This window comes from Prosopis cineraria, unplaced genomic scaffold, assembly GCF_029017545.1.
Source record: "Prosopis cineraria cultivar Desert tree isolate PC_DT_omini unplaced genomic scaffold, ASM2901754v1 PC10, whole genome shotgun sequence".
NCBI classification, from domain to species: domain Eukaryota; kingdom Viridiplantae; phylum Streptophyta; class Magnoliopsida; order Fabales; family Fabaceae; genus Prosopis; species Prosopis cineraria.
In genome coordinates, this window is record NW_026555341.1 from 9,135,214 (window position 1) to 9,159,274 (window position 24,061).

The following is a 24,061-nucleotide window of genomic DNA, read 5'->3' on the forward strand; positions in this document are numbered from 1 at the left end:
AACTAATAAACTGTGCATTAGTAGTTAATTTAATTTAGTGATTGGTCTAACTTTTAAAACGCTAATATTTAGCTAGCGGCGCCACAGTGATCACCTCGAGCCACGGTTTTTAATGGAGTCGGGAATGGTTTATTCATTAACTTTTAAATATGATTAAATATTAATATATTAATTTAAAATAATAATAATTGATTTGAAAAATATTATTTAAACCGACATTATAAGAATTACAAGATTAACAGAATATTTTATAAAATTAAAAAAATAAATTAAAATTTAATATAAAATTAAAAAATAAAAAATACACTATGGTTTTTTTTTTTTTAATTAAAGTGGACAACTATAGCTTGAGCCTTGAGTTAGTAAATGTTGAGCGCATGAAGTCATGATGTGGGGCCCGGTATGCAGATATAAATATAATATTCGTGGGATCATAAATGCATGATTGTGACGCCATGGAGGTTGGAAGCTGATTTATTCCCCATATTGCTCCTTCTCCTCCTGGGTTTGCAAGCTGCTCCATGGCCATCGAAGAGGTTGCCAGATCTCCAGGAGAAGGAACCGCCGCCGGAAACGGCGCTGACAACCTGATAGTTGCGGCGAACCAATCTCCTCCGGCTGCGAATAGCAGTCAGGCGCCACTCGAGGTTGATTCTAATAGCCTAGAGGTTAGCTTCCGCCATCTTTCGTCCCGCCTCTCAGTCTCTCTCGTACTCTCTCTAGATCTTCTGTTTATATCGTCCGGCAGTTAAGTTACCTTCTACGCCATTTTCGCCGAAGAATTGCTTCCGTTTCCTCTCTTCTTCTTCTTCTTTTTTTTTTATTTTTAAAAATCTTATCTTTTCTGCTTTTTGGCCAGAAAATATTTTTTATTCTACTTGCAATATTTCTTCTAATAGAGTTTGGGAGAAGTTCATGCACCCACGGCTCTTACGACATAAAGGTCAAACTTGCAATATCACACCTCAAGGAGACACTTTATTGTGTGGGGATTTTTTTTTTATAATTTTTTTGTTAAATTTAAATTATACTGCAAAATAGTATAATAGGACACGCAGTTCCTTGCAAATTATAATATTATTCAGGGGTGCATTTTTTGTGCTCATCATAATTTGCACCGCCAGGTTTGATAAAATCTTATTTTTTATATTTTTAATAAATTATCATTTTAATATATATAATTTTAAATAAAGTTAATTTTATAATAATGTAAAAAATAATTTTTATACAAAAAATTATTTATTAAAAATTTTAAATTGAAACCATTAAAATCAATTTTAGATAGTCCAGATCACATTATTGCAATGAGCATCGAAACCAAGCAGTAAATTTTATTTGATATTAACTAACTTATTTATTTCATATTTGGTGATCGAATTACACGGCATGGCATTTTCAAAACCTTTTTCGTGGCTATTTTACTTTTTAATTTTGCGTTTTTTTTTTCATAATTTATGGCCGATCATAATTTAATATTTTTTTCATTGCTTCAGATTCTCGATTTGCAGTGTTACGTCACCCAACATGATATTGGTATATTTTGTTAACGTGACTGACTAATTCACCAATACTGTTAAGTCTTAACTCCTTCATTACACCTTCTCTAGTTCTCTCTGTCAACCTTTCTTCTTGTGATTACGAGTGTGTTACATTCCATATATGATGAGAAGGGTTAATAGATTATGATATAGATCAGAACTTGAGAATGTCTTGAAGATAATCCAAATGACACGGATCACAAGACATGTGAGTCACTCATATTCAAATTGAATTTGAATTCTGTTCAGTATTTAGTTTATTTGAATAAAACTAGAATCACAAGTCTATTACACCCTTGTAGATATTATTAAGTTGAAAAATCAGAATGAACACATGAAAATTGGGGGATAGCTAGGCAGATTCAAAATCGATGAAGGCCATTTGTGCTATTGATCAACGAAGCAGGGATCCAGTTCAGGAGTTGACATTGTCCACGGCAGAGCTTCTTCCCTGCGCGTTGAACGATTCCGGCGGCGACGGTAATATCCGGTAAGGCTGGGTGGATTTGGACCGGGGCTTCCTCTTCCGAACAAAACAGAGCTTTCGAACCTCGTCTGTCCTGTGTTATGAATCCGTTCCGTCCACATTCCTTCGATGCCTCCGCCGCTAGCTTTGCCGACGGCGGACGTCTACCTAACTATTTCGATGCATTGGCCGTGGATCATTTTTGAGATGAAGGGGTATTTCGGTCCTTTTGCACATCTTACCTTTCATTCCACAGCCTCTTGTTCACCTACCAGGTGCTTTCTCCCTGTCTTCACATGACTGAAACGGGATGTCAGAGATACAATGGAAAGAGTAGCTCTATATTCTTCTCCATTGCATTTAATCTCTTCATTTATCTGATTCCATATCACGTATCGGGGTCATTTTCCACAATGGAAGGTATTTGCGCTCATCTTAAAAGGGATTGGTATATATCACGGTCTCTCTTCTTTCGGTCCTTTTTTCCGTTTCCGTTTCATTTACTTATTTTTGTATTTGTTGAGCTTTTCGCTTCTGATTTCTGTTGCCATGATTTATTATATTTCTCTTTCGTCAACCCAGAAGATCCCTCCCCAAAATCTGCACGCCTTCTATATTTGTTTGATTGCTCCTATGCAATCTAAAATGTTATCCTTCGGCAAAACCGTGGAAAGACCGTCTTTGCATTCCAAGATTTATTTTCATACGCTCGCTTAGACGGACCTCTTCTTTCTGGCAAATGAATGGATGACATGAACTTTTAAATTTTACTAAATTGTTGTAGTAATTGAGTGTGTGTCAAAAGAAGTCTCACATTGCCTAAATAAAGAGTTCTCCTAAGATATAAATATTAAGAAACGAAATGAGCTAATAAAATGAGTTGGGAAGAGAAGTGAGTTCGTGTGTACAAAATAGGCCAATTCGATGCAAATGCATTTGAAAACAACCAATTTGTCTCCCTGTGCATGAGTTCAAGAGGCATTGGAGGAGGAGAGCCTCCTTTGATTATGTTCCGTTTTGTGCTTCATCTGAGTTTGCTAGTGTTTGCTGTTTTGTTTCCTTGCGTTTGCAGGATATACTTGTTTAATCTTGGAAAATTGGCGGTATTTTTAAGAATAGTATCCTCTGACACGACTTAAGCAGTTCTCAGTTTCCTACCTGCCGCCAACAGCGATTACCTTTTTAATTGAAAAAACATTTCTTATATTGCTTACATAACTTGTTGATTAACTGGTGGCGCAAGTATTTTCTGTTCGATGCTTGCTAATTTTGAAAACCATCTTGTGGGTGCAGAAGCTTAGGACTGCACCAAACAGACGGCGCAATATTGAAATGAGGCGGTACGATAGGGATGACTACGTCACCGTTGATGGGTTACCCTCCCCCAGGGTAAATAACTTGAAGAAAGTTTCCGTTCTTCCTCTCATATTCATCATCTTCTATGAAGTTTCTGGGGGCCCTTTTGGCATCGAGGATACAGTGCAAGCCGCAGGTCCTCTGTTGGCCCTCCTTGGCTTCTTGGTTTTCCCATTCATATGGAGTGTCCCAGAAGCTTTAATTACTGCAGAAATGGGTACCATGTTCCCAGAAAACAGCGGTTATGTGGTTTGGGTTTCTTCCGCGTTGGGTCCCTATTGGGGGTTCCAGCAAGGCTGGATGAAGTGGCTCAGTGGGGTAATTGATAATGCCCTATACCCAGTTCTCTTTCTTGACTATCTGAAATCGGATATCCCTGTTTTAGCCAGTGGCTTTCCAAGAATTGCTGCGGCCTGGGGATTGACAATAGTTCTCACATTTTTGAATTATAGGGGTTTAACCATTGTGGGATGGATTGCTATTCTTTTAGGGGTTTTCTCACTCCTTCCTTTTGTGGTTATGGGCTTTATGGCAATTCCAGACCTGAAACCTTCAAGATGGTTGGTGGCGGATTTGAATGATATGGATTGGAATTTGTACCTGAATACTCTATTTTGGAATCTCAACTACTGGGATTCCATTAGTACTCTTGCTGGAGAAGTGGAGAACCCAAAGAGAACTCTTCCAAAGGCTTTATTCTATGCTTTGATCCTAGTAGTTTTAGGATACTTTTTCCCACTTCTAATTGGCACTGGTGCGGTTCCTCTCAAGCGTTCATTGTGGACTGATGGATACTTCTCTGATATTGCCAAGATCATTGGAGGAGTTTGGCTGAGTTATTGGCTTCAGGCAGCTGCTGCAGTGTCAAACATGGGGATGTTTGTTGCTGAAATGAGCAGCGATTCCTTTCAACTTTTAGGGATGGCTGAGAGGGGAATGTTGCCTGAGTGCTTTAGCAAGAGGTCTCAACATGGAACCCCACTTATAGGAATACTTTTCTCAGCCTCAGGCGTACTTTTACTGTCATGGCTGAGCTTTGACGAGATTGTAGCAGCTGAAAACTTCTTGTACTGCTTTGGAATGATTTTGGAGTTTATAGCATTCATATTGTTAAGGATCAGACGCCCCAATGCATCTCGGCCTTACAAGATACCAGGGGGAACAACTGGAGCAATTCTTTTATGTATACCTCCGACAATAACGATTGGTATTGTGTTAGTTTTGTCCTCTCTCAAAATCTTGGTCATAAGCCTCATTGCTGTGTTCATTGGCCTTGTACTGCAGCCTTTTCTCAAACTTGCAGAGAAAAATGGATGGCTGAGGTTCTCAATGAATTCTGAGCTCCCAGATTTTGACGATCAGGAGAACAGTCATTCTTTAATGAACTAAACTTTATCCTTGTTCAAAAGACTTCAGTTTTTTTGTGAAGTTAAGTTGCAAATACATAGGGAGATGCTCCAACCAAGATGGCATAATGGAGTGAGAACAGTATTGGTCATTTCACAGCATTTCTTGAATGCAACAACTGTACAATGGAAGATTTTGATTCCATCAGCTTCATCACAGGTGGTTTTTGCTCACATTTTTCAATGTAAAAATGGAAGCGGTTGTAATTAGAAACATGTAAACAAGTGTGTTTAGAATGCCATAGAAAATAAAGTTATGAAGTTACAGTACTTTTTATTGAGTGATTGCATTTGAAGGTTGAGTGGATAGTTTTGTTTCAATCTTATTGGCTTTCATGTGTCTCAACTGTTATCGAAATTGTAATATGAATGTGTGTGTGTGTGTGTGTGTGTGTGTTGGCAGAGTAGTATATATATGGTTGATTACAAATTAGCATCTGAATGAAATCCTTCACTTAGGCTTCACAGTGAGGTTAACGTGTTCTGGGCTTAGCCCAAGTGTAGCATAGTTTTTTGGTGAAGTTCAACCAAGCTTTCCCGTTTCTTTAGCCCATGAGTTCTTGAGTCCCAAATGAAAATTACTTGCATTTTCAACTACAAATAAAAATAGTAATAACCATTGCGCGCTTGGTAAAGTTAGCAAGAGCTACTATCAATATTTTTTAGGGTGAAGGTTCGAACTCTAGGGAGTGACGGACGTAATAATTAACGTGATCTCAAAGAGGCCATTCCATAGGTACCACGCTATCATTCTAAGATCTCTTCACAGGAGGTTTGGATTAGATTGGGACGAGTAATGAACCTGAGATATCGGATAGTTTATACTAAAAAAAAGTAATTTTTTTGTCTGAAAAATAATCATAAATTTGAAAACATGATTATAACAAAAAAGAAGAGAAAAAAATGATAATATATTAAAAATTAATAAATTTTTTTGTTTGAAAAAATAATCATAAATTAGAAAACATGAGTATGACAAAAAAGAAAAGAAAAATAAGAATAATAATATATTTTTTTATTATATATAAATATAATTCATTTGGTTGAGGAAAAACTGAGAAAAAGGACCTACTTAAAAAAGAAATTGTGCTTAAGGATCAAATTAAATTCAAGGACCAAACTAAATATTTTATTCATTAAAATATATGATCAAATGACCAAAATATTCCTTCATTTAAACAAATGAAATTGAATAAAAAAAAAGCTGCTTATTCAATACATATGCCCCAAGCTAAAAGCCTTGTATTCCAAATAAGAAGTTTTGCACCTCAAGCCACAAGCCTTACACTTTAAATCAAAAGCCTTGCATTGAAACCACAAGCTTTACATTGAAGCTAGAAGCCTTGCATCGAGCTATAAGCTTTACCCCTAAAGTCAAAAGCCTTGCATCCCAAGTCAAAAAGACTTGAACTCCTAGCTACTTGCACCCCAACTTAAAAGCCTTGCACCCAAATCAAAAGCCTTGCACCCATGATAATAAAAATTAAAACTTGGGTGTAAAGTTTTTGGCTCAAGATGCAAGGCTTTTGGTTGAAGGTGCAAGACTTCTGACTTGAGGTGTAAGACTTTTGACTTTAATGTAAGGCTTCTAGTTTAAGGTTCAAAGTTTCTAGCTTAGAGTGCATTTGTTGAATAAACAACTTTTTTTTTCAATTTTGTTTGTTTAAACAAAGGGGTATTTTGATCATTTGTTCATATTATTTAATGAATAAAATATTTAGTTTGGTTTTTGAATTCAACTTGACCCTTAGGTACAATTTTTCAACTAGATCTTTTTTACCAACTTTTCCTTTAATTTATTAAATTTTTAAATTCATGATCAAATTAAACCTTGGCCAATAAGTTGAACACCCTACTTAAAAGGAGCAAGGGATGAATTATTTGATTTTTTTTTAAAATAAAACATTAACACTAAGCTATTTAAGATAATTATATAAGACTAATACGTGGTATTCTAAAGTATAGAAATTTGTTTTGAAAAGAATAGGCTATAAGGATTGATTCATTATTTTTTCTGTTGGCAAGAAAAGATCAATGCCTTTTTTCTAACAATTATTTATCGTAAGGGGTAATTTAAATTATCAACAAACTAAATAAAACTAATAATATTAAGCATCTCGAGGGTGAAGAATAAAATTGTGTAACATGAAATGAGATAAAATGTATATTTTCGGTTTTTGGCTCCAAAAGAAAAAGAGTGAAAACTGGAAGTGAAAGGCAGAGGGAAGAGGATTTGTGTTAGAAGCTGGAAAGAGAGGGAGATGGGAAGAGTTGAATCTTGTTTTTGAAAACAAAGGGAGGTGAATTTGTGACTGAGGCAAACAGTTTCATCCTTCTTGAGTGGCAAGAGGCTGTGAGAAGGGAGATGGGTAATCCGCAGAACACGAGGGCAGGCGACGACCTTCATGCCTCCGCAAGATCCGGTGACCTCAACGCTGTTCAGTCAATTTTGAGGATAAACCCTTTGGCTGTCAATTCCAGAGATAGGCACTCTCGAACACCGTATCCTTCCTTTTATCATCATCATTTTACTTCTCTACCTGCCTTTTTTTTTTGGTCGACTGTTTGGAACCCTAAGATTACCTTAAAAAAATTGCTCGGTTGCAGTGAAAAGCTAAGCGTAATGTTTAAAGGGGGTTATTGTCTGTGCCGGTGTTGGTTTCAGCCGGCAGCATAAAAAACCTTGGCATCGGTATATCTGGAAAACCTTTCGATTTGGTGGTATGTTTAAAACATTGTTGTCTTAAATCCGTCTTAAAATTAAAAACATAATACGGAGCAGCTTCTATCAAGATTTATCTGTTTATCTTGATTATCGATGTTGGTTACCGAGTGTAAAATTGGTCTTGTCGCCTGTTGGTGTCTCCCATCTGCTTTTATTTCTCTGCAGACTTGAAATCCGAATTCTTTCCTGTTTCATGGTAACTTAATGATGATTATAAAGTTCTTACTGTAAGTATGAACAGTGTTCATATTGGATCCTGATCACGAAAGCAACCCCCTCTGGAGACTGATGCTGTGCTTTGGTTTTGGACAAAGCTTAGTAATTACTGATTAGAATAATTTGCTTATAATGAAGCATGCAATTCTTTTTTTCTAAAGAAAGCAAACCAGAATATGTGTGGTAGTGTCACCTGAAAATGTTGGATTTTAAGAAGGGCTGTGGTGAGAGAATACAAGGGGTGCAGAAGCATAGTTAACCTGAAGCTCTTAGCAAGTTTAATGTAAGGAAAGCAGTTATATTTGAAATTACAACACACTAGTCCTGAATAAGCATTTTCTAGTTCAGCACTGTAGATCGATGAACTTAGTTTATCTCCACCTTTTCCTGTTCTTTTCTTGTTCTTCTGCTGTGTCTACAGTTTTTTGGAACTAATCTCTACTGATATCAGCATTTCAAAATGGCGCTCATTGGCCAGCCTGGAGACATAAACGGATGATGTATTCCTGCATGCCTAATAGATTGGAAAAGCAAAGTTTTTGGTTGAGGAGACTTCAACGTGGAATTGAGAATTTAAAATTTTCTGGTATAAAAAAGTGATGTAGGCATGCATTTTTGTTCCTGCAGAAGTTTCACCCCCATTGTGCGATGATATTTATTGTTAAAATCATATATCCTTTTGTAGAAAAATAAATAAATAAAATAATAAATATTCCCTTTGTTCCTATTGATATGGCTTGTGAGTGTTTCCCTGCATTTCATCCTTTTATGCTGGGCATGCATAGTAATAATGACGTAAATATAATAAGCTGGGTAAGATGTGGTTTTCTTGTTATTTTGGGATCTTATTGTAGATTTCATGTGTTACTATCTGGTTTCCTTGACAAGAAACTTTGGAACGTAGACTTCATTTAGCAGCATGGTCTGGGCAAGCAGAGGTTGTCAACTATCTCTGCAAGAACAAGGCTGATGTTGGTGCTGCTGCCATGGATGACATGGGAGCATTACACTTCGCTGCACAAAAGGGACATTTAGACATTGTACGGGCCCTACTTTCAGCTGGGGCCTCTGTCAAAGCATCCACTCGCAAAGGCATGACCGCGCTTCATTATGCCGCCCAAGGGTCCCATCTTGAACTTGTCAAGTATTTGGTGAAGAAAGGGGCAAACCTTGGTTCCAAGACAAGGGTTGGAAAGACCCCTTTGGATCTTGCTGCCACCGAAGAAATCCGTTCGTTTCTGGAGGAACGTGAAAGGCTGGGCAAGAATGGAGAATCAAGCAAGAAAGAGAAAGCCGAAGGTGGTGATTTGAAACCGTCCACGTCTGGACCTGAAGATCATTCTGGTGCAGAATCTCCTGGTCCTGTCGTTGACGAAGAAAACAATGATGGAATTAAGAGGAAGGGTGATGAAGATGGTGCGAGAGAAGTCTCCCCACAGCCAAAAAAGGCAAGGGTTAAGCTAAGCCATCTTCAAAGTTCGGATGATGCCCAAGAAGAGGAGCTGTAGGTTGGCAGAAGCATGTGAGAGTGGAATCTTTGCCCTGTAATGGCATAATATCTGGAGTTCCTTTATACTAGGTTGATAGGTTTGACTATCTATTGTCTTTCTCAATTTTGCCATCTTTTCTTTCTGATATTAAATCATTCATATATTTCATCTCGTTGATTTATATATTAGATATGATATGGCCAGTTATTCATAGATTATTCGCTGGGTCTCCTTGGAACTACCCGGCGCTGTTGCGTCTAATGCTTGAACAAGTAGAAGATACCGCCTTGTGTTGTGTGTCCATGTTTTTGTTTTCACTCGAGCAAGGGCTTTGAGATTCACATACAGAAGTCAGAATCTTGTGATTAAGTTGTTTCTTTTTCATTAAGAAAGTACTAATTGCTTGAATCAAAACAAAAATACTCCAACTCCAATTTTGTTTTTGGTAAATATTACTACTTCCTTTCTTTTTTTCTTTTTTTTTTGGTAAACATTACAACTTCCTTTTTTTGGTAAGCATTCGAACTTCAATTTTATCCGTCAAGATGTGTCTAACCTTCACATTAGTGTCCATCTGAGAGCCAAGAGAACTCTCAAGCTCCTGGCTTGTTGTAGCAATCATCGTTCACATCTGCAGACTGGCTTCCTTCCATTTTTCTCCTTTCTATTTTTTCTCTACTTTTCATCTCAACCATTGAATTCATTTTTAGATAGTTGGGATCTAATGTTTCATAAAATTAAAATTAGATTTCAACCATTTAAAAATAAATTCAATAATTGTGATGGAAAGTGGAAAGAAAATGAAGAGAAACCAAGTCTTCGTATCCAAGTGTATAATTATATAATCAAAAGCAATGGTTATTAATAAAGAATACATACTATATATATGTGTGTGTCCAATACACAAAAACAATCTTGAAGTACCAAAAACAAGCATTTACAACAACCAACACAAAACAAGGAACATTTTTTTTCCCCATTTTTGTTTGCTATTGCAACAAGGGTGAACGCTGAACACGACCTGAAAAGCTTAGCAACATTTTAACAGCATCATATAACTTCTGAAACAACCGTCAGTATGAAAGTAATGAGATCATCATGAGCTTTAACATCCAACACAAATTGTCAAATCCATGATTGATAAATGGAACTTCAGAATGCTTTTTCTCACGTCTACGTATAATTTGAAACATTGAAACCATGGATCTTGCCTTTTCTTTTATTGCTTATAAATATTCTTCTACTACTCATAACATGGTCAGGTACTAAACGCTAAGAACCAAAATGGGTGTCGTGTCCATGTCGGACGTGTCCTGAACGCAGATGCGGCGTTTCCATGTCTTCAACTTTTTATCGATACAATCAGGAACGGGCAGGTAAGGGTGGATTCGGTAGGGCTACATAAAAAATAAGACGGCACTAGACTTTACCTTAACTCGAAGTCTGGTCTCTTCTATGAAAAAGATTGAATTAGGTAACCCGTAGTTTGATCTTGTCTGATGATAATCCAAAAATTAACAGGACCAGACTTGATCCATAGGATTGAAAGACTGATCCTATCAGTCCAGTATTCACTTAACTTTTTTTTTTATTCTATAAGAAGCAATAATTCATTTCAACATAATAAACTCAATTAAAATAATAAAAAAACTTATAATAATAATAAATCTATAATAATTTCTAACAATAAGAAAAAAATATTTCTGTCATAATTCAAATGATTTAAATTTATAACTTTAATAAAAATAGCACTCAATAAAATTCAACAACAACACATTACAACAACAATTTAAAAACAAATTTAACAAATCTTCATAAAATCATCTCCTTAGCATCAATTATACTTCAAACATTTGTCAAAAATAAATTAATTATAATTATAATAGAAAAATTAATAGGACTGGACTGGACCAAGTGGTTCAAATGTCTAGTCTCTTATCCAGTCTTATCCAGTCCAACCCGAAAAAATAATCTAATTTTTTTAATCTTTTTGGTCTTGAAGGATCAGTGTTTATACGGACCAAACAAAACAAAACTGAGATTATCTCAAGTTGGACTAGAACAGATAGAACTGAAAGATTTTTACACAGCCCTAAAATATGGGCTACATACGGCACAAGGCATTTTGGGGTTTTTTTTTTTTTTAACAAAACAAGATGCCCTACTTCATCAACCCTGAAACTTCTTTCATTCCCAAATCCCTCATCACCTCGCCTGACTCGTGCCACTCTGCAGCTACCGCAGCAGCTACATGTTCATGTCTTTGCCTTTGAATCTGATTTGAGAGCTTGGCGACCATTGCTCAAGCAATAGCACCAATCAACTCGCCGATGATAGTTCGACCTTCTCTACCCTACTTTGTCACCCTCGCTCGCCCTGTCAACTAGCGCAGTCACATCGCTCAGCTAGTCAACCATCGTCGCTCAGCCAATCTGACCTCCTCTCCTCTCCTCAGTTGGTCTGTCTCTCAGGTCTCGACTACTGCCAACTAACGTCACTCGCTCGCAAAACTCAATTTCTTTCCCCAGCAAGGATTACCTCATCATGCAATAATATAGCTTAATATTTATAAATTGTGACATCACACACGCAATAATATCAATTTCTAAGTGGCTGCCTTTTTTCTGTGTCAACATTTTGACAAAAAATATTTACAAATTTGCTAAGTCTCTCTTTATCAATATTATAGCCCACAACTTGTTTTAAATTTAGATAATATATACTTGTTTGCTTTAAATATTTATCTTTTGTTATCTAATATTGCTTAATTATATGTATGTATCAAAATATTTAATATTTAATTATTTATATAGTTATAGCTGTATCCTAAAATTTTTAAAAATTGCCATGTACACATATCATGCTATATCATATCTAATATTCATATCCATATCAATGCTTCATAGACTACATGTAAACAAATTTATTAACGAGAAATCAAAGTTTGATTTACCATGTTATAAAAAACTAGTTTCCTCTACCTCATCCAACCTCTGTTGGTACCATGGATCTTGCTTTTGCCAGCACATAAATAACTGAAAATGCCACTTCAAATTTGAGAAAAGGATTAGCACGCCTCAACTTTGCCCGTGATATATCTCCGCATACTTCCAGTTCCGAAATGGAACTCACCCGTGCTTGCACTAAAATAAAAGACAACATTTAGTTCATGTTTACCACAAGGGAACTAGTTGTGCATTGTCTAAAAGTCAAGACACCAAAAACCAGAACAGTTTAGACAATGATTCAATAGTTAAATGATCAAAACTATAGTCAAGCCGCAGTCAGATCTGCACCCAGCGTTCACTTTTCAATGCTAAGCTGAAAATACAAACTTCATTTGTTTCATTACGTAAATGTGTTGTGGGCTGTAATTAACTACATTAAAGTGATTTTAAGATTAAGCATCCGTTATCAAATTTGATGTTTGAATCTAGGTAATTTTCTTTTGGATTACTGAATTAGGATTGGTATTTCTCATTTTTTGATAGACCTTTATAAAGTTTTTGTCACTAACCTTTTTCTTCTGATTAATAAACATTGAGACATTTGAGAAAATTGAGTCAAGAGAATTTTTATTATTTCCCCTATATGTTATACAACAAATTTCAGATAAAATTATCCAGCTCTCTACAAGACTTGCAATATGAAATTTATTTACCATCCTGGTTGTCACTGAAGCATAAATTCCAAAAACAAAAGCAAAATAGTTCAAATAATACTACGGAGTACAATGGCTTTGGAATTTTAATTTTAAGTAATTAAAAAAATGTGAGATGGAATTAGTAGACAACAGCACTTTGAGCTGTTAATCTGTGGATCCATCTCAGCAGTTGTCTGGCTGCCTGCTGATTAAACAGCTTTCACTCTGTGCACTGAAGCTCATGGCGCCTCTACTGAGTCAGAGAGGCCAACGATGCAAGTGCAGCATCCCAAAGCCCCATACTTAAGCACTCCATGATATAAGAAGATAACATCATCATAATATAATGCCATGATTCCAATCTCTTCAGATAAAAGAGGTTCCAGAAGGTGATGATGGAATATGGATTCATGTATTACTGTAAATGGGTAAAGTGAAGCATTTTCTTGAACTATTATACAAACATCCAAAATTAAACATATTATACAACAGTTAGCATACCCTACATCTCAAAATAAGCAAGACAATATGCACGTCTCTGAGTGACTTGAGGAAAACACATGTTAATGAATTATATGAAAACAAGTCATGTGAGATGGAATTAGTAGGCAAGCAGCAGATAAAAGCTACTAACCTGTGGATCCATCGCCAACCATCAAACTAAAATGGCTGAACAAATTTCACTTTCTGCACCATGCTCAGGCCAAACTGTCAAATATCGAGAGAAGGCCCATGATTAAAGCGCAATGCCCATAAACCATTAATCCAAACCCCGGGTTAATCAACCAGTAGATTCAGCAAGACCGACACTCTTCAAAATGATGAATAAATAAAAAAAAATGGAGTACAAGATAAAGATGGACGATATATAATGGAATACTGACTTTTCAGTTGTCACAGATGGTGTATCATTCATAGCTAAGAACATGGGAGCAAAGTGTAAAAAAGAAACAGAATCACGTAGGTTAGGTAAGCGAGAGAAACCCAAATGCTGGTGTGATTTTAGAGACTGAAGCTCAATAAACTCCATGTTTGATGGTAATCTCTAACGCCAACGGAAAGATTCCGGAATTGATGCTCCGGCTGCTGTTGGTAGAATGAACTTCGAGGCTCTTGGTGATATATAAAGGAAGTACACGAGGAACCCTAATGCCTGGCCCACATCAATTCGGGTTGTGCACGACCCGAACCCAAATTTGTTTTACGCTGCGTTCAAGAACCAAGGTTTAGGTTATTTTATTTTTTCCCCAATTTTTGTTTGAGATTAATGGCTTATTTGAGCTGTTTTGGGACAGTTTTCCATTCTTTAAAATAAAAATAATAATATTTTTTTAAAAAGAATTTTTAAAAATCAAAAAATCAAATCAAAAAATAAAAATATCTTTTAAATGTTTTGGGATTATTGCTATGAAAAATAAAAAAAAATAAAAAATATTTACTTTTATTATTTTTTGTGCTTAAATTATATTTTACAAAACATTAATTCTCAAAATAATAAAATGAAAATAGTTTTAAATAAGTCTTAAATTTTTTATTTTTAATTCTTAATATAAACAATCTTTAAAATATTTTTTTTAAGAATAAGGAGTAAACCCTGCAAAAGAGAGTTTTTTTTTTTTTTGGGCTACGTACACTAAGATCGAAATTCTAATAACCATAGTACTTAAATGATTTTGTTTAAAAAAATCACTTATTTAAATGACAAAAATTTCTATCATCCATATCAATTTGAGTTGATCTTCAAAATGAATTGTTAGGTCTTTGGCCCAAAAAAAGGAATTTTTATGGACTCATGGTATTGCATTACATCTTTTTGGGCATAAACAAAATGTTGAGCATCTTCTAAATCCATAGCGTTTTTTTTTTTTTTTTTGGGGCGGAACCATCCATGTGGCTAAGATGTCAGATTCCACAAATTAACATTTTAATTTTCATATTTCATCTTCTTTTTTTTTTTTGCCGGCATGTCATATTTTACCTTTGCATCAATAATATATTCGACCGGCATATATTTTCTTCTTTTTTTTTTTGGGTAACCATCAACAATTAGGCCCGCTTTTTTCAATTAATAAATTAATAATCAAATAATAGAATAAAAACATAAAATTGAATGCATGAAAAAAGGTTTGGAAATGAGAAACAAAACCGTATAATAGCTTATGAAAATAGTTTGAAAAGTATACTCTTGAATTTTGACTCAACATGTTATTCTTTTACCCTTCCAATGAATTATACAAGCTTGAATGAATCATGAATAATTATCAAATGACATTGTATAAATTGCACCCCATCAAAATGGATGAAACATTGATTAAAAAGAATTTGAACAGAATAATTAACCAAAAATAAAACAAAAATCAAGAAACAAATCCCCAAGTTGTTCTCACCTAATCATGGCCACAATCATCATTGGTTAATTAAAGTTAAAAATCATTTTCAGCATTATGCACAAGTAAGAGAGTCAACTCAATTACCACCTTGGATACAATTAATTAACTATTAATTAATACTCCTCTAATCCTATTTATAAAATAAAAAAATTATTTTTATTTTATTTATAAAACACTTCAATATTTTTTATACTTATCTTTATATTTTTGCCCTTGTCAATGTTAAGAAAGATTGTTAAAAACAATTTTTTTTTTTGGTCTTTACTAGAGTGTATAGGTAAGAATTTATTAAATTTTAAGACATGATTAATGATGTTTAAAATTTTCCTTGATTTTAATAAAATATACTAAAAATGACTTATAAATAGCATCATATCGAATAACATGTAACATTTATCATATTATTTAAGCATTATCTTGTATTCATGCCCAACTTAAGAATACCTCTCCAAAAAAATTTAGCTTCTATTATATACTTGTATACATGAAGTCATGCTTGCCCTTAAAATGCCACTTCATGGCGTCAGTAGTAAACTAGTTAAGAAGAAAAATGAATCTCTTCTCAGTGGAAATTCTGTGTTCAGCAACATACATTTACAGGGCTGAGCAGCAATTAAACAAATATAAGAATCACAGTCTAAGCTCTTTATACATCGACCCTACAACTACGATGGCATCGATCCCTTTCTTTTCTCTCTCCTTATTCATTCAACAGTGTTTGAAGCAATTTTTCTCTCTTCATTCTTCAACCCTAGTTTATGCCGACTACAAGAAATACAATGAAAAGCAAAAACGACACCTGCACTGCATTCCAAAACTGTCTTGGGCATGTTTTTTTTTTTTTTTTCCAGAACACTTTGAAGATGGATCACCCATTTACACTTGGGGTCAAATAACAGAGCTGAAACTTTCAATCGGATCCGATTCTTCAAGCATGGAAGCTGCCTGGAAGCAGTCAGCAGCATCACTCATCCGACCATCCTCTTTGTGAACAACACCCATATAATACCAAGCCTTGCAATTAGTGGGGTCTACTCTCAGAGCTTCAGAAAGTAAGCTTCTAGCCACAGGCAATCCCTTTGAACCGATTTTTAGCATTAGAGAACCTAACAAGATCTTGCTTGGAACATAGCTTGGATCCAGGATGAATGCGCTAAAGAAGGCACCAAGAGCAGCTTGATCTTCTTCACATCCTTCAAATATTACACCTGTTGGAAGAACCACACAGAAAAGTATAAGTTTTCTAAACCTAGAATAGGCCCCGTCAAAAAAATCTCAGTTCTTTGCTTCACGCCAACTCATGATGAATGTATGCTCTGCTTTCTCATCTTTGGGAATTGATTGTCACTTGACAATCTTAATGTTTTAAATTCATCATACGTGAATTCAAGCCACAGGTCTATGGCCTAGATCAAAAGTAATTTCCCAACAGGACAGAATTGCAGGCCAGGAATTAAATCCCAAGTACTGCCTCCCATATGACAAATTCTCAACTAGATTAAAAATGGAACCAAAAGAAGAAAAGTCCCAGTGCCAAAATAAAAAGGTTTGAATAGGTTAAAGGTTCTGTTCTTGCCTTTGGTGTGCATCAATGCAGCAGAATATGGCTTCAACACTTTGGCCTTTCGCAAACATATTTCAGCATCCTTCCAATGAGAAAGACTGGCATATAAATTTGCCAGACCATGCCAAATCTCAAATTCATTTACTTTACCATCATCAACCTAAAGGAAGTTAATAAAAGGAAAATAAAGAATTCATGGATCAACATTTAATTTAGGATGAGTCCCACTGAATAATGAACATATAAAGCCCTTCCGGTTTTCTTCCTTTTGATATGAAAGCTTTATTTCTTCAATACTAAAACAAAGAGGAAACAAGCCTTTGCTTCAATATAAAAATATTGGGACTACAGATAGCAGATAAGCTCTAAGACAAGAGAAACCAAAACAAGGCAATAGAATCATCAAATTAGATGTATAAAAACTCCATGGCTAAGACGATCATTCTCCTGAAAGGAGGGAGACATCTTTGTACAATTCAATTCAACAGGAACAGCAATCCCCTACAGATAAACTCAGTCTTAGCAGTACCATCTAATGCATATATGTGCATAAGCATTTTAGAACATCACAAAACTAATTTATGAAAAGAAAAAGTTATCCAACACTCCCATCAAGGTGACATGTTTGGCTACCATTAAAATGAAAAAAAAAAAAATCTGAAACAAGCAGAGAATGTAGCTAACTGATTAAACGGTACCTGCGGACAAGTAAAGAGTGAGCCAAAGGATTTTCTCTGGGCTTGAACCAATGCAAGGAGGTACCGATATGTTTCAATAGCATCCATGTGTCGTGATTGGGAGATCTTAAGCTTTGCTTTCAGCCTAAGCAGCGGGCCCTGTTCCCATTTTGTAGTTTGATCTAGAGCTGCATCTGTTACCACCTCAGCCTCTGAAATTTTTTGTTGAGCAGACAAAACCAGGGCAAGCATTCTCCAACTTTTTAATATAGATCCACCTGTTTCATCAAAGAACTTCTTTGCATAGGACAAAGCAGTGGTCAAATTCCGGTGCTCTGCATATTTAATTGCCAGCTCAAGGGTTATATCAGAATTTTTTGGCTCCACTCCAGCTGCCTCCTCCAATGATTTCAAAGCTTTGGACTGAAGGCAAGACCTCTCAAAGTCAGAGGAAGCAGCCTTAGCTTGCTTTCCCAGACAAAGTCCCAACATTCGGAGACCCACACCTTTAAGATGCTCATTTGGTCCCTGAGCATTTGCGATTGCCCTTTGTGCATACCCTACTCCCTCAGGAGCAAGTTGAGGATCCTCACAGCAGATCCTGGCAGCCAACAGCAGTGACATAACCTCATCTGGTCGATCATGATTACGCAAAGACTTCCGCAGAAGATTCAAAGCACTTTTGTTATGTCTAGCTCCACTCTGACATAAAGCTAAATAATTCCAACGGTCAGTCCGACTGTAAACCCCAGGCATTAGCTCTTCAAGTTGCTTAGCCAATACAGATGTTTGGCCACATACAGAAAGTGCAAAAGTCAGGTGTTCCATCACTGATGGATCCCATTTGGTCTGACCAAAGCAAAACTTTCTAATGAGAATCATAAGAAGCAGAATTGCCTCTTCCAAATTATTTTTAGGTACATATGACCCATCAATCTGAACCGCTAAACTGGGTGGGCTAGCCTCTACCCCACTGTACAACAAAAATACAACAAAACTTTTCTGAATTCTTGCACAGCAATCATTAGCAAGGTTCCATTGACTGAGAAGGGCACGCCTATAGGCAGATATTGCCTCATGATAGCAACCAGCCTGTGTCCAAAGCTCTGGAAGGAGCTCTACAGCATGGCTCACTATCTCTTGCAATCTATTGTCCACATGAATATCAGGTATTCCCTGATAAAATATCTTTTCAACGGCATCAAGCACACTTTTGCATTCATTTGCAGCTTCTGCGGAATATTCAGGGCAGATATTTGATTCTCATTCAGGAAGAAAACAGGAATAGGAAAGAGAACAACATGTGTGCAATAACTTTAAAATATAATTAGATACCAGTTAATCTCCCTAGAGTTTGTAGAGAACGTGCTTTTAAGTAGATGGCTTCAAGTACCAAACTAGCAGCATGCTGAGAGACCGAAGGAGGTGGCTCAGTACGAATCCGCCCCTTCTTAGTTAATGGTTTTTCCGGAATGGAAGGTTGCAATCGCTGTATGGCAGCTTGGAGATCAATCCCATCAAACACACGAAGAGCGCCTTCCACATTCCCTCTCTGATACTCCAACTTCCCCAGAAGTGCCCTTGCTTCCTGTTAAAGTTTATCAGTAATCAAGTGACCAAAGAGCATAACTCAAGTACATGATCAGCTAATCTCCCAGGTGCTGCCCCAATACGCCAAATTTCCATGACCACCATACATCTAATGGGTAGTTTGTGATAAATTTACAGCAATGGTTTAGCTCTAATTGCTATTTTCATCAACAGTTTTCGCTTGTAGGGAAACTGACCTCAAAATTGAGTGATAAGCCTTCACGCAATGAAGATTCTGCCTCTTGAATATCTCCTTCATCAAGCTTTGCTTCAACTTCTGCTGTTCCCATGCAACTCCCATTTTCACAGACTTCTCGAACTGTCATGCCCTCATGCTCGCTGAACTCCATGGATCATTTCCCCCCTCACCTACATACACATCCACATATTCGCTCTTAAGTTGCAATTTCGTTACTTTATGACATGCTGATGACATTGTACATAAGGTATTTCGCAATTGAAACAGCTTAAACAAAAACCCAGATAAATCTTTTGGAAGTTTCACAATAACAATAAATAAACACAAACAGCAATGATCGAAGGCAAGAAAGCCCATCTGAAATGGCGACATTCTAGGATTTTTCCCGACCAAAAACATCATGTCACACGGCATTGCTTGGGGACAGATCCAAACAATGCGTACACGACTTAACGCCGGTCAAGATTTATACAGTCTCTTGTCGGTTAAAGCCATTACTCGTCAAACGGGAAAAAAGAAATAAACTTTCGCAGAAAATCTCGAAATTGAAATTTAAAAAATGCCGAATAAAACAGTTTCAGATCCAGAATCCCAGTCCAAAAATGGTAGAATGACAGAGAAAACACGATCTGACAACTTACCAAGCTCCGGAACTACGGTGAGAGATTCAAAAGTGAACCGAAATTGTGATCTTTCAGACCATCATTTTCAGCGAAGGATCTTCCTCCAAGTGTTTTGATCTCGAGATTGTGATTAGCATTGTGTAGCAACCCACCCAGGCAGTAAGATGCCGATCCGGCAGATCAGTGGATTTGTTTGTCTTTTGTGAGGAAAATAAAAACAAGGAAGGGAGCGAGGTCAAACACTAGACTACAAAATACTCATGAACGTGCAGTGACAGGCAGTTTCGTGGTGGATTGGGGTTACGAAGCGCGATATCAGGAGGATGGGTCTTCTTTGTTTCCGGTCTAACCTGTGAGTCTAGTGTATGAAATTAGAACTGTGAAAGCCGACTTTGTGGTGGACCAATTGAGTTCACTCTTAACCACTGTTGCCTCACTCTTTTTGTTTAGCTCTTAGCTGTTACTAACCTAAGTTTGACCTTCTCTAATTCCCTGCTTACTTGTCTCTCTAGTATCGTTATTTATCATTTATTACGCAATTAATAGTCAATAATAATATCAATCAATTTCATTAATAACATCAAAAATATTTTTTCCAAAATTTTAATTTTCTATTTATATTTTTTCAATGTTTTTTTATAGTAGTGTATAATATTACTGTGTCAAATTAAAGTATTAGAATTTGAATAATAAAATATATATATATATATATATATATAAGAGTATTAAGTTGGGGGAAAATCTCAAGTTAGGTGGATTCATCAAAGCTGTATCCTGTTGGTTTATGATTCATCAAGTAGAAGTGACTTAGTAAAAGTTTTTTTACAAGCACAATATAAGATGAGATTTTGTTCTAAAAGTTAAAATTTTCTATGTAATACTACTTAAATTTGAAATTTGGAAAGTTGTGAAGTAAAAACTTAAGATGAAGAGTTTTTTTTTAAAAAAAAAAGGAAGAAGAAGATAGTTTCTCTTAAATCTCCCAACTTAATACTATTCGCAGTAAACAAAATTGAAAATATTTTAAAGGATTTTAAAATTAAAATTTTTATTATGAGATTCTATTTCAAAATCTTTCAATATCAGGGGAAGTGGTATTGGTTAAATTGTCTAGTTAATTAAATGCCTAATAACTTGTAAATGCTTAATCAATAACAACATAACTTGGATCAAGGGATTCTCCAATAAATTTAGCCATCTACCTATTACATTCACTAAATCCATTTTAAAGGGCAGCAACAAATCTAGAATTTAATTGCTTGGAGCCAAATGGAAAATAAAATAAAGAATCAGGGAGCCAAAATCCATTTTAAATTGGTTTACAAATAAAAAACATAGGTTTTAGCAAAAGGCATATGACATATGGGAGGCAAGAACTCCTCCTTGTCTCCTTAGATTTGTCGCTGATGGAGGAATTCACCATCAATTTAAAACCTTGTTAGGTTTGATGCGACTAAATAATTTAAATATATAGCAATTTCATGGAAGTTTTGAAAGTTACTTGAAATAATTTCTCCACTTATGCCACATTTAGTTTCAAGAATTTTGACTTATGAAATAATAATCATATCTCTATTCCAATTTTACTTATATTTGCTTGCTTATAAGAGACATGAAATAACCTTTTTCAAAAATATTGATTACCATATTTTTAGAAATAGGCTAACCTTTAAAAAATGAGAGAAATCATATCACCCGCCTTAAATTCAACATGTTTTTATCAAGATATCCTTGTTAACTTTTCATATCTAGCCCATTTTTCTTGATTATTTTTTTCATTTTTGCCAATAGTCAATTTTCTATATTTTCAAGTTAATTTTTCTTAAAATTAAATTTATTAAAATTTTTAGTTTTAATTTTATTTATTATTTTCTCTTTAGAATATTTTTAATATTATAAGAAATATTTTTTAAAATAAGTTTTTGAAATTAGTCAAATTTTAAATTTGATTCCTTGTGTATGGTATTTTATATATCTTTCTCAATGTTTTTCTCTTACAAAGTAAAATTTAAATTTAAAATATATTTTTTAAGAATATTATGCATGTGCGTATGAATTTAAGCTAAAAGCCTCTAGAAACTTTTGAATGAAAAGAAAAGAAGTAAGAAATAATATAGTTTTGATCTTTTTATTTTAATTTATATTTAAAAATAATATAAATAAACTTCATTCCCACCTACTTAAGCATTTTAAAATCCATAGTCATGATTATTCTATCCCTTTATATTTCCTACGATTCGATTCATTTCCACAACCTTGCTTTTCATTGATCAAACATGATCTTAGTTTTGCATTGTTGCGTGACTAACGCAATTAGAGATATTAGATATCTAATTATGGAAAATTAGTCTATTTATTTTGACTAGATACATAAGTAGAAGTTACGTACTAGATTTCTTATTAAATTTATTATATAGACCTTAATTTTATGGTTAAAGAAAACCCATCTCCGGATACATGACAATCTCTAGCTTGTTGATTTGTGTGATAAGCATCTTGCTTTTGGCTAATTTTTCCTATGAAGATTGATTCCATAATCTCTACTTAAAAAAAAAAAAAAAATCCATATACATTGCAGAATCAATAATTTGGGAAGAAGCGAGAGGATGAGGGGTTCATGGTCGTACCTTATTGGAAAAAGTGATAATTAAGGCCTTCATAATAATATTAATGATAATTATAGACTTTAAATCATTAAAATTTCAACATCAAACTGTGATTTTTACTTATAATAAATTACTTCTTATTGATTAACTTAAGATTCGTAATAAACTTTTATAAATTGCTATAAAGATTCATACATATTTTTTTATTGATTTCCTAAGTGATAGCAAAAAAAAAAAAAATGATTAGCCTGTGATTTACAATTGGCATTACATACAATTCCAATTATACTTTGTAAGTTTTTCACTTGATTTATTTATATATTGACAATGAATATTTACAAGTGATTAGCTTGCAATTTATAACTCACTTTTATAAATCTCAAAATAATATTATAAATAATCACAAATGTGTTTTCTTGATTTTTTAAGTGATTTACGTATATATTGATAGTAAAAAATTAAAATTTATAACTGACTTTCATAAATTATCAACTAAAGTTATAATAATCCTAAGTATATTTTATTAATTTTTCAACTGATTATTCATATTTTTTAATTATAAATAAAAATCATGGCTTGTTATTAGAATTTTAATAGTTTAGGTTTGCAATTATCAAAGATGTTATTATGAGGCCTCTAATTGTCATCTTCCTTTACTTTTTTTGACCAGTTTTATAGCCTTATCTTACCGTCACTACTAACTACTAAATTCATTTAATAAAATCTATAATTCACAATTTAGACATGCATTTCATTTAGACTTCATTGCATCCTAAATTTATTTGTTTAAACTCTCTACCATTATATCTCTTATCCTAATTTATATTTTTTTACTTCCATTCTTTTTTAAAAAAAATCCTCCAACTGACCAAACAAGTCCAAGAAAAGAAATTCCTCCCGTGGAAAAAACAGTACAATTCTATAAATTTGAAAAATTTTATTATATACTTCCTCTGTTTAAAAATATAAAGTATTTTTTAAAGAGTTAGATGTTCAAAAATATAAGATATTTTTATTCTTTTGAAGTGTAATCATTGTCTTTTTTTTTAAAGTGCCCCTATTGATAGTGACTTTATATTTATTATAAATTATTTAATAAGAATAAATATAAAAATATAGGGTTAATTTGAAAGTAAGTAATTATTTTATTGAGGAATGAAATTCGATTAAAAATATTTTATATTTTTTAATGAAAGAAGTGTATGTATATATATATATATATATATAAACAATCCACATTGTTATTATTATTATTTTTGGGAAGCTTGCCATCAATAGTATCCTGTTAATATAATGATTCTTAAATTGACACCCTGATATGTACTTGATTTTGATGGAGGAAAAACAAAAAATAGAGGAAAAAATAGGATGTTGAGAAAATAAAGGAAATAATAATAATTTGTAAATTTTAAAAGTTTTTCTTCTATTTTTTTAAAAACAAATTTGTAGGAGGGATGAATCCACTAAGGGTCATCAAACATATGGTTTAGTTTGATTTTAATCAAAACATGAACCAAACTGAATCAATTAGTTTTTACAAAAAATGACACTTAATTGATTTTTTATTGAGCT

General features: G+C 34.3%; 3 protein-coding genes, 1 long non-coding RNA gene and 1 other non-coding gene across 7 annotated transcripts; 2 read left to right on the plus strand and 3 right to left on the minus strand.

The window, feature by feature from the left end:
• The first annotated feature begins 457 nt into the window (after positions 1–457).
• On the plus strand, positions 458–5,199 carry LOC129284585 (probable polyamine transporter At1g31830). Of its 3 annotated transcripts, XM_054920104.1 has the most exons (3): positions 530–668; positions 1,494–1,746; positions 3,298–5,199. In XM_054920104.1, the coding sequence occupies exons 2-3, from the start codon at positions 1,726–1,728 to the stop codon at positions 4,747–4,749; spliced, it is 1,473 nt and encodes a 490-aa protein (XP_054776079.1). In that variant the 5' UTR covers positions 530–668; positions 1,494–1,725; the 3' UTR covers positions 4,750–5,199. The 3 variants fall into 3 exon arrangements, with proteins under 3 accessions (XP_054776078.1, XP_054776079.1, XP_054776080.1); XM_054920103.1 differs by lacking the exon at positions 1,494–1,746 and having other exon boundaries at positions 458–668; XM_054920105.1 differs by lacking the exons at positions 530–668; positions 1,494–1,746 and adding an exon at positions 1,798–2,424.
• Positions 5,200–6,938: 1,739 nt separating this feature from the next.
• Positions 6,939–9,410, plus strand: LOC129321614 (uncharacterized). The gene is made up of 2 exons (XM_054967446.1): positions 6,939–7,268; positions 8,612–9,410. Exons 1-2 carry the CDS (start codon positions 7,132–7,134, stop codon positions 9,213–9,215), a joined length of 741 nt encoding a protein of 246 aa, XP_054823421.1. The 5' UTR covers positions 6,939–7,131; the 3' UTR covers positions 9,216–9,410.
• A 2,648-nt stretch (positions 9,411–12,058) lies between these two features.
• Positions 12,059–13,920, minus strand: LOC129321329 (uncharacterized). The gene is made up of 2 exons (XR_008595978.1): positions 13,475–13,920; positions 12,059–12,340 (listed from the first exon to the last, which is right to left on the minus strand). It is a non-coding gene; the product is annotated as an uncharacterized LOC129321329 (long non-coding RNA).
• On the minus strand, positions 12,965–13,125 carry LOC129284708 (small nucleolar RNA snoR143). Its single transcript, XR_008586949.1, has one exon. It is a non-coding gene; the product is annotated as a small nucleolar RNA snoR143 (small nucleolar RNA).
• A 1,848-nt stretch (positions 13,921–15,768) lies between the features above and the next one.
• Positions 15,769–20,268, minus strand: LOC129321241 (protein NPG1-like). Its single transcript, XM_054966951.1, has 6 exons — positions 19,902–20,268; positions 19,259–19,430; positions 18,807–19,059; positions 17,493–18,703; positions 16,807–16,954; positions 15,769–16,438 (listed from the first exon to the last, which is right to left on the minus strand). Exons 2-6 carry the CDS (start codon positions 19,409–19,411, stop codon positions 16,119–16,121), a joined length of 2,085 nt encoding a protein of 694 aa, XP_054822926.1. The 5' UTR covers positions 19,412–19,430; positions 19,902–20,268; the 3' UTR covers positions 15,769–16,118.
• Positions 20,269–24,061: the final 3,793 nt, after the last annotated feature.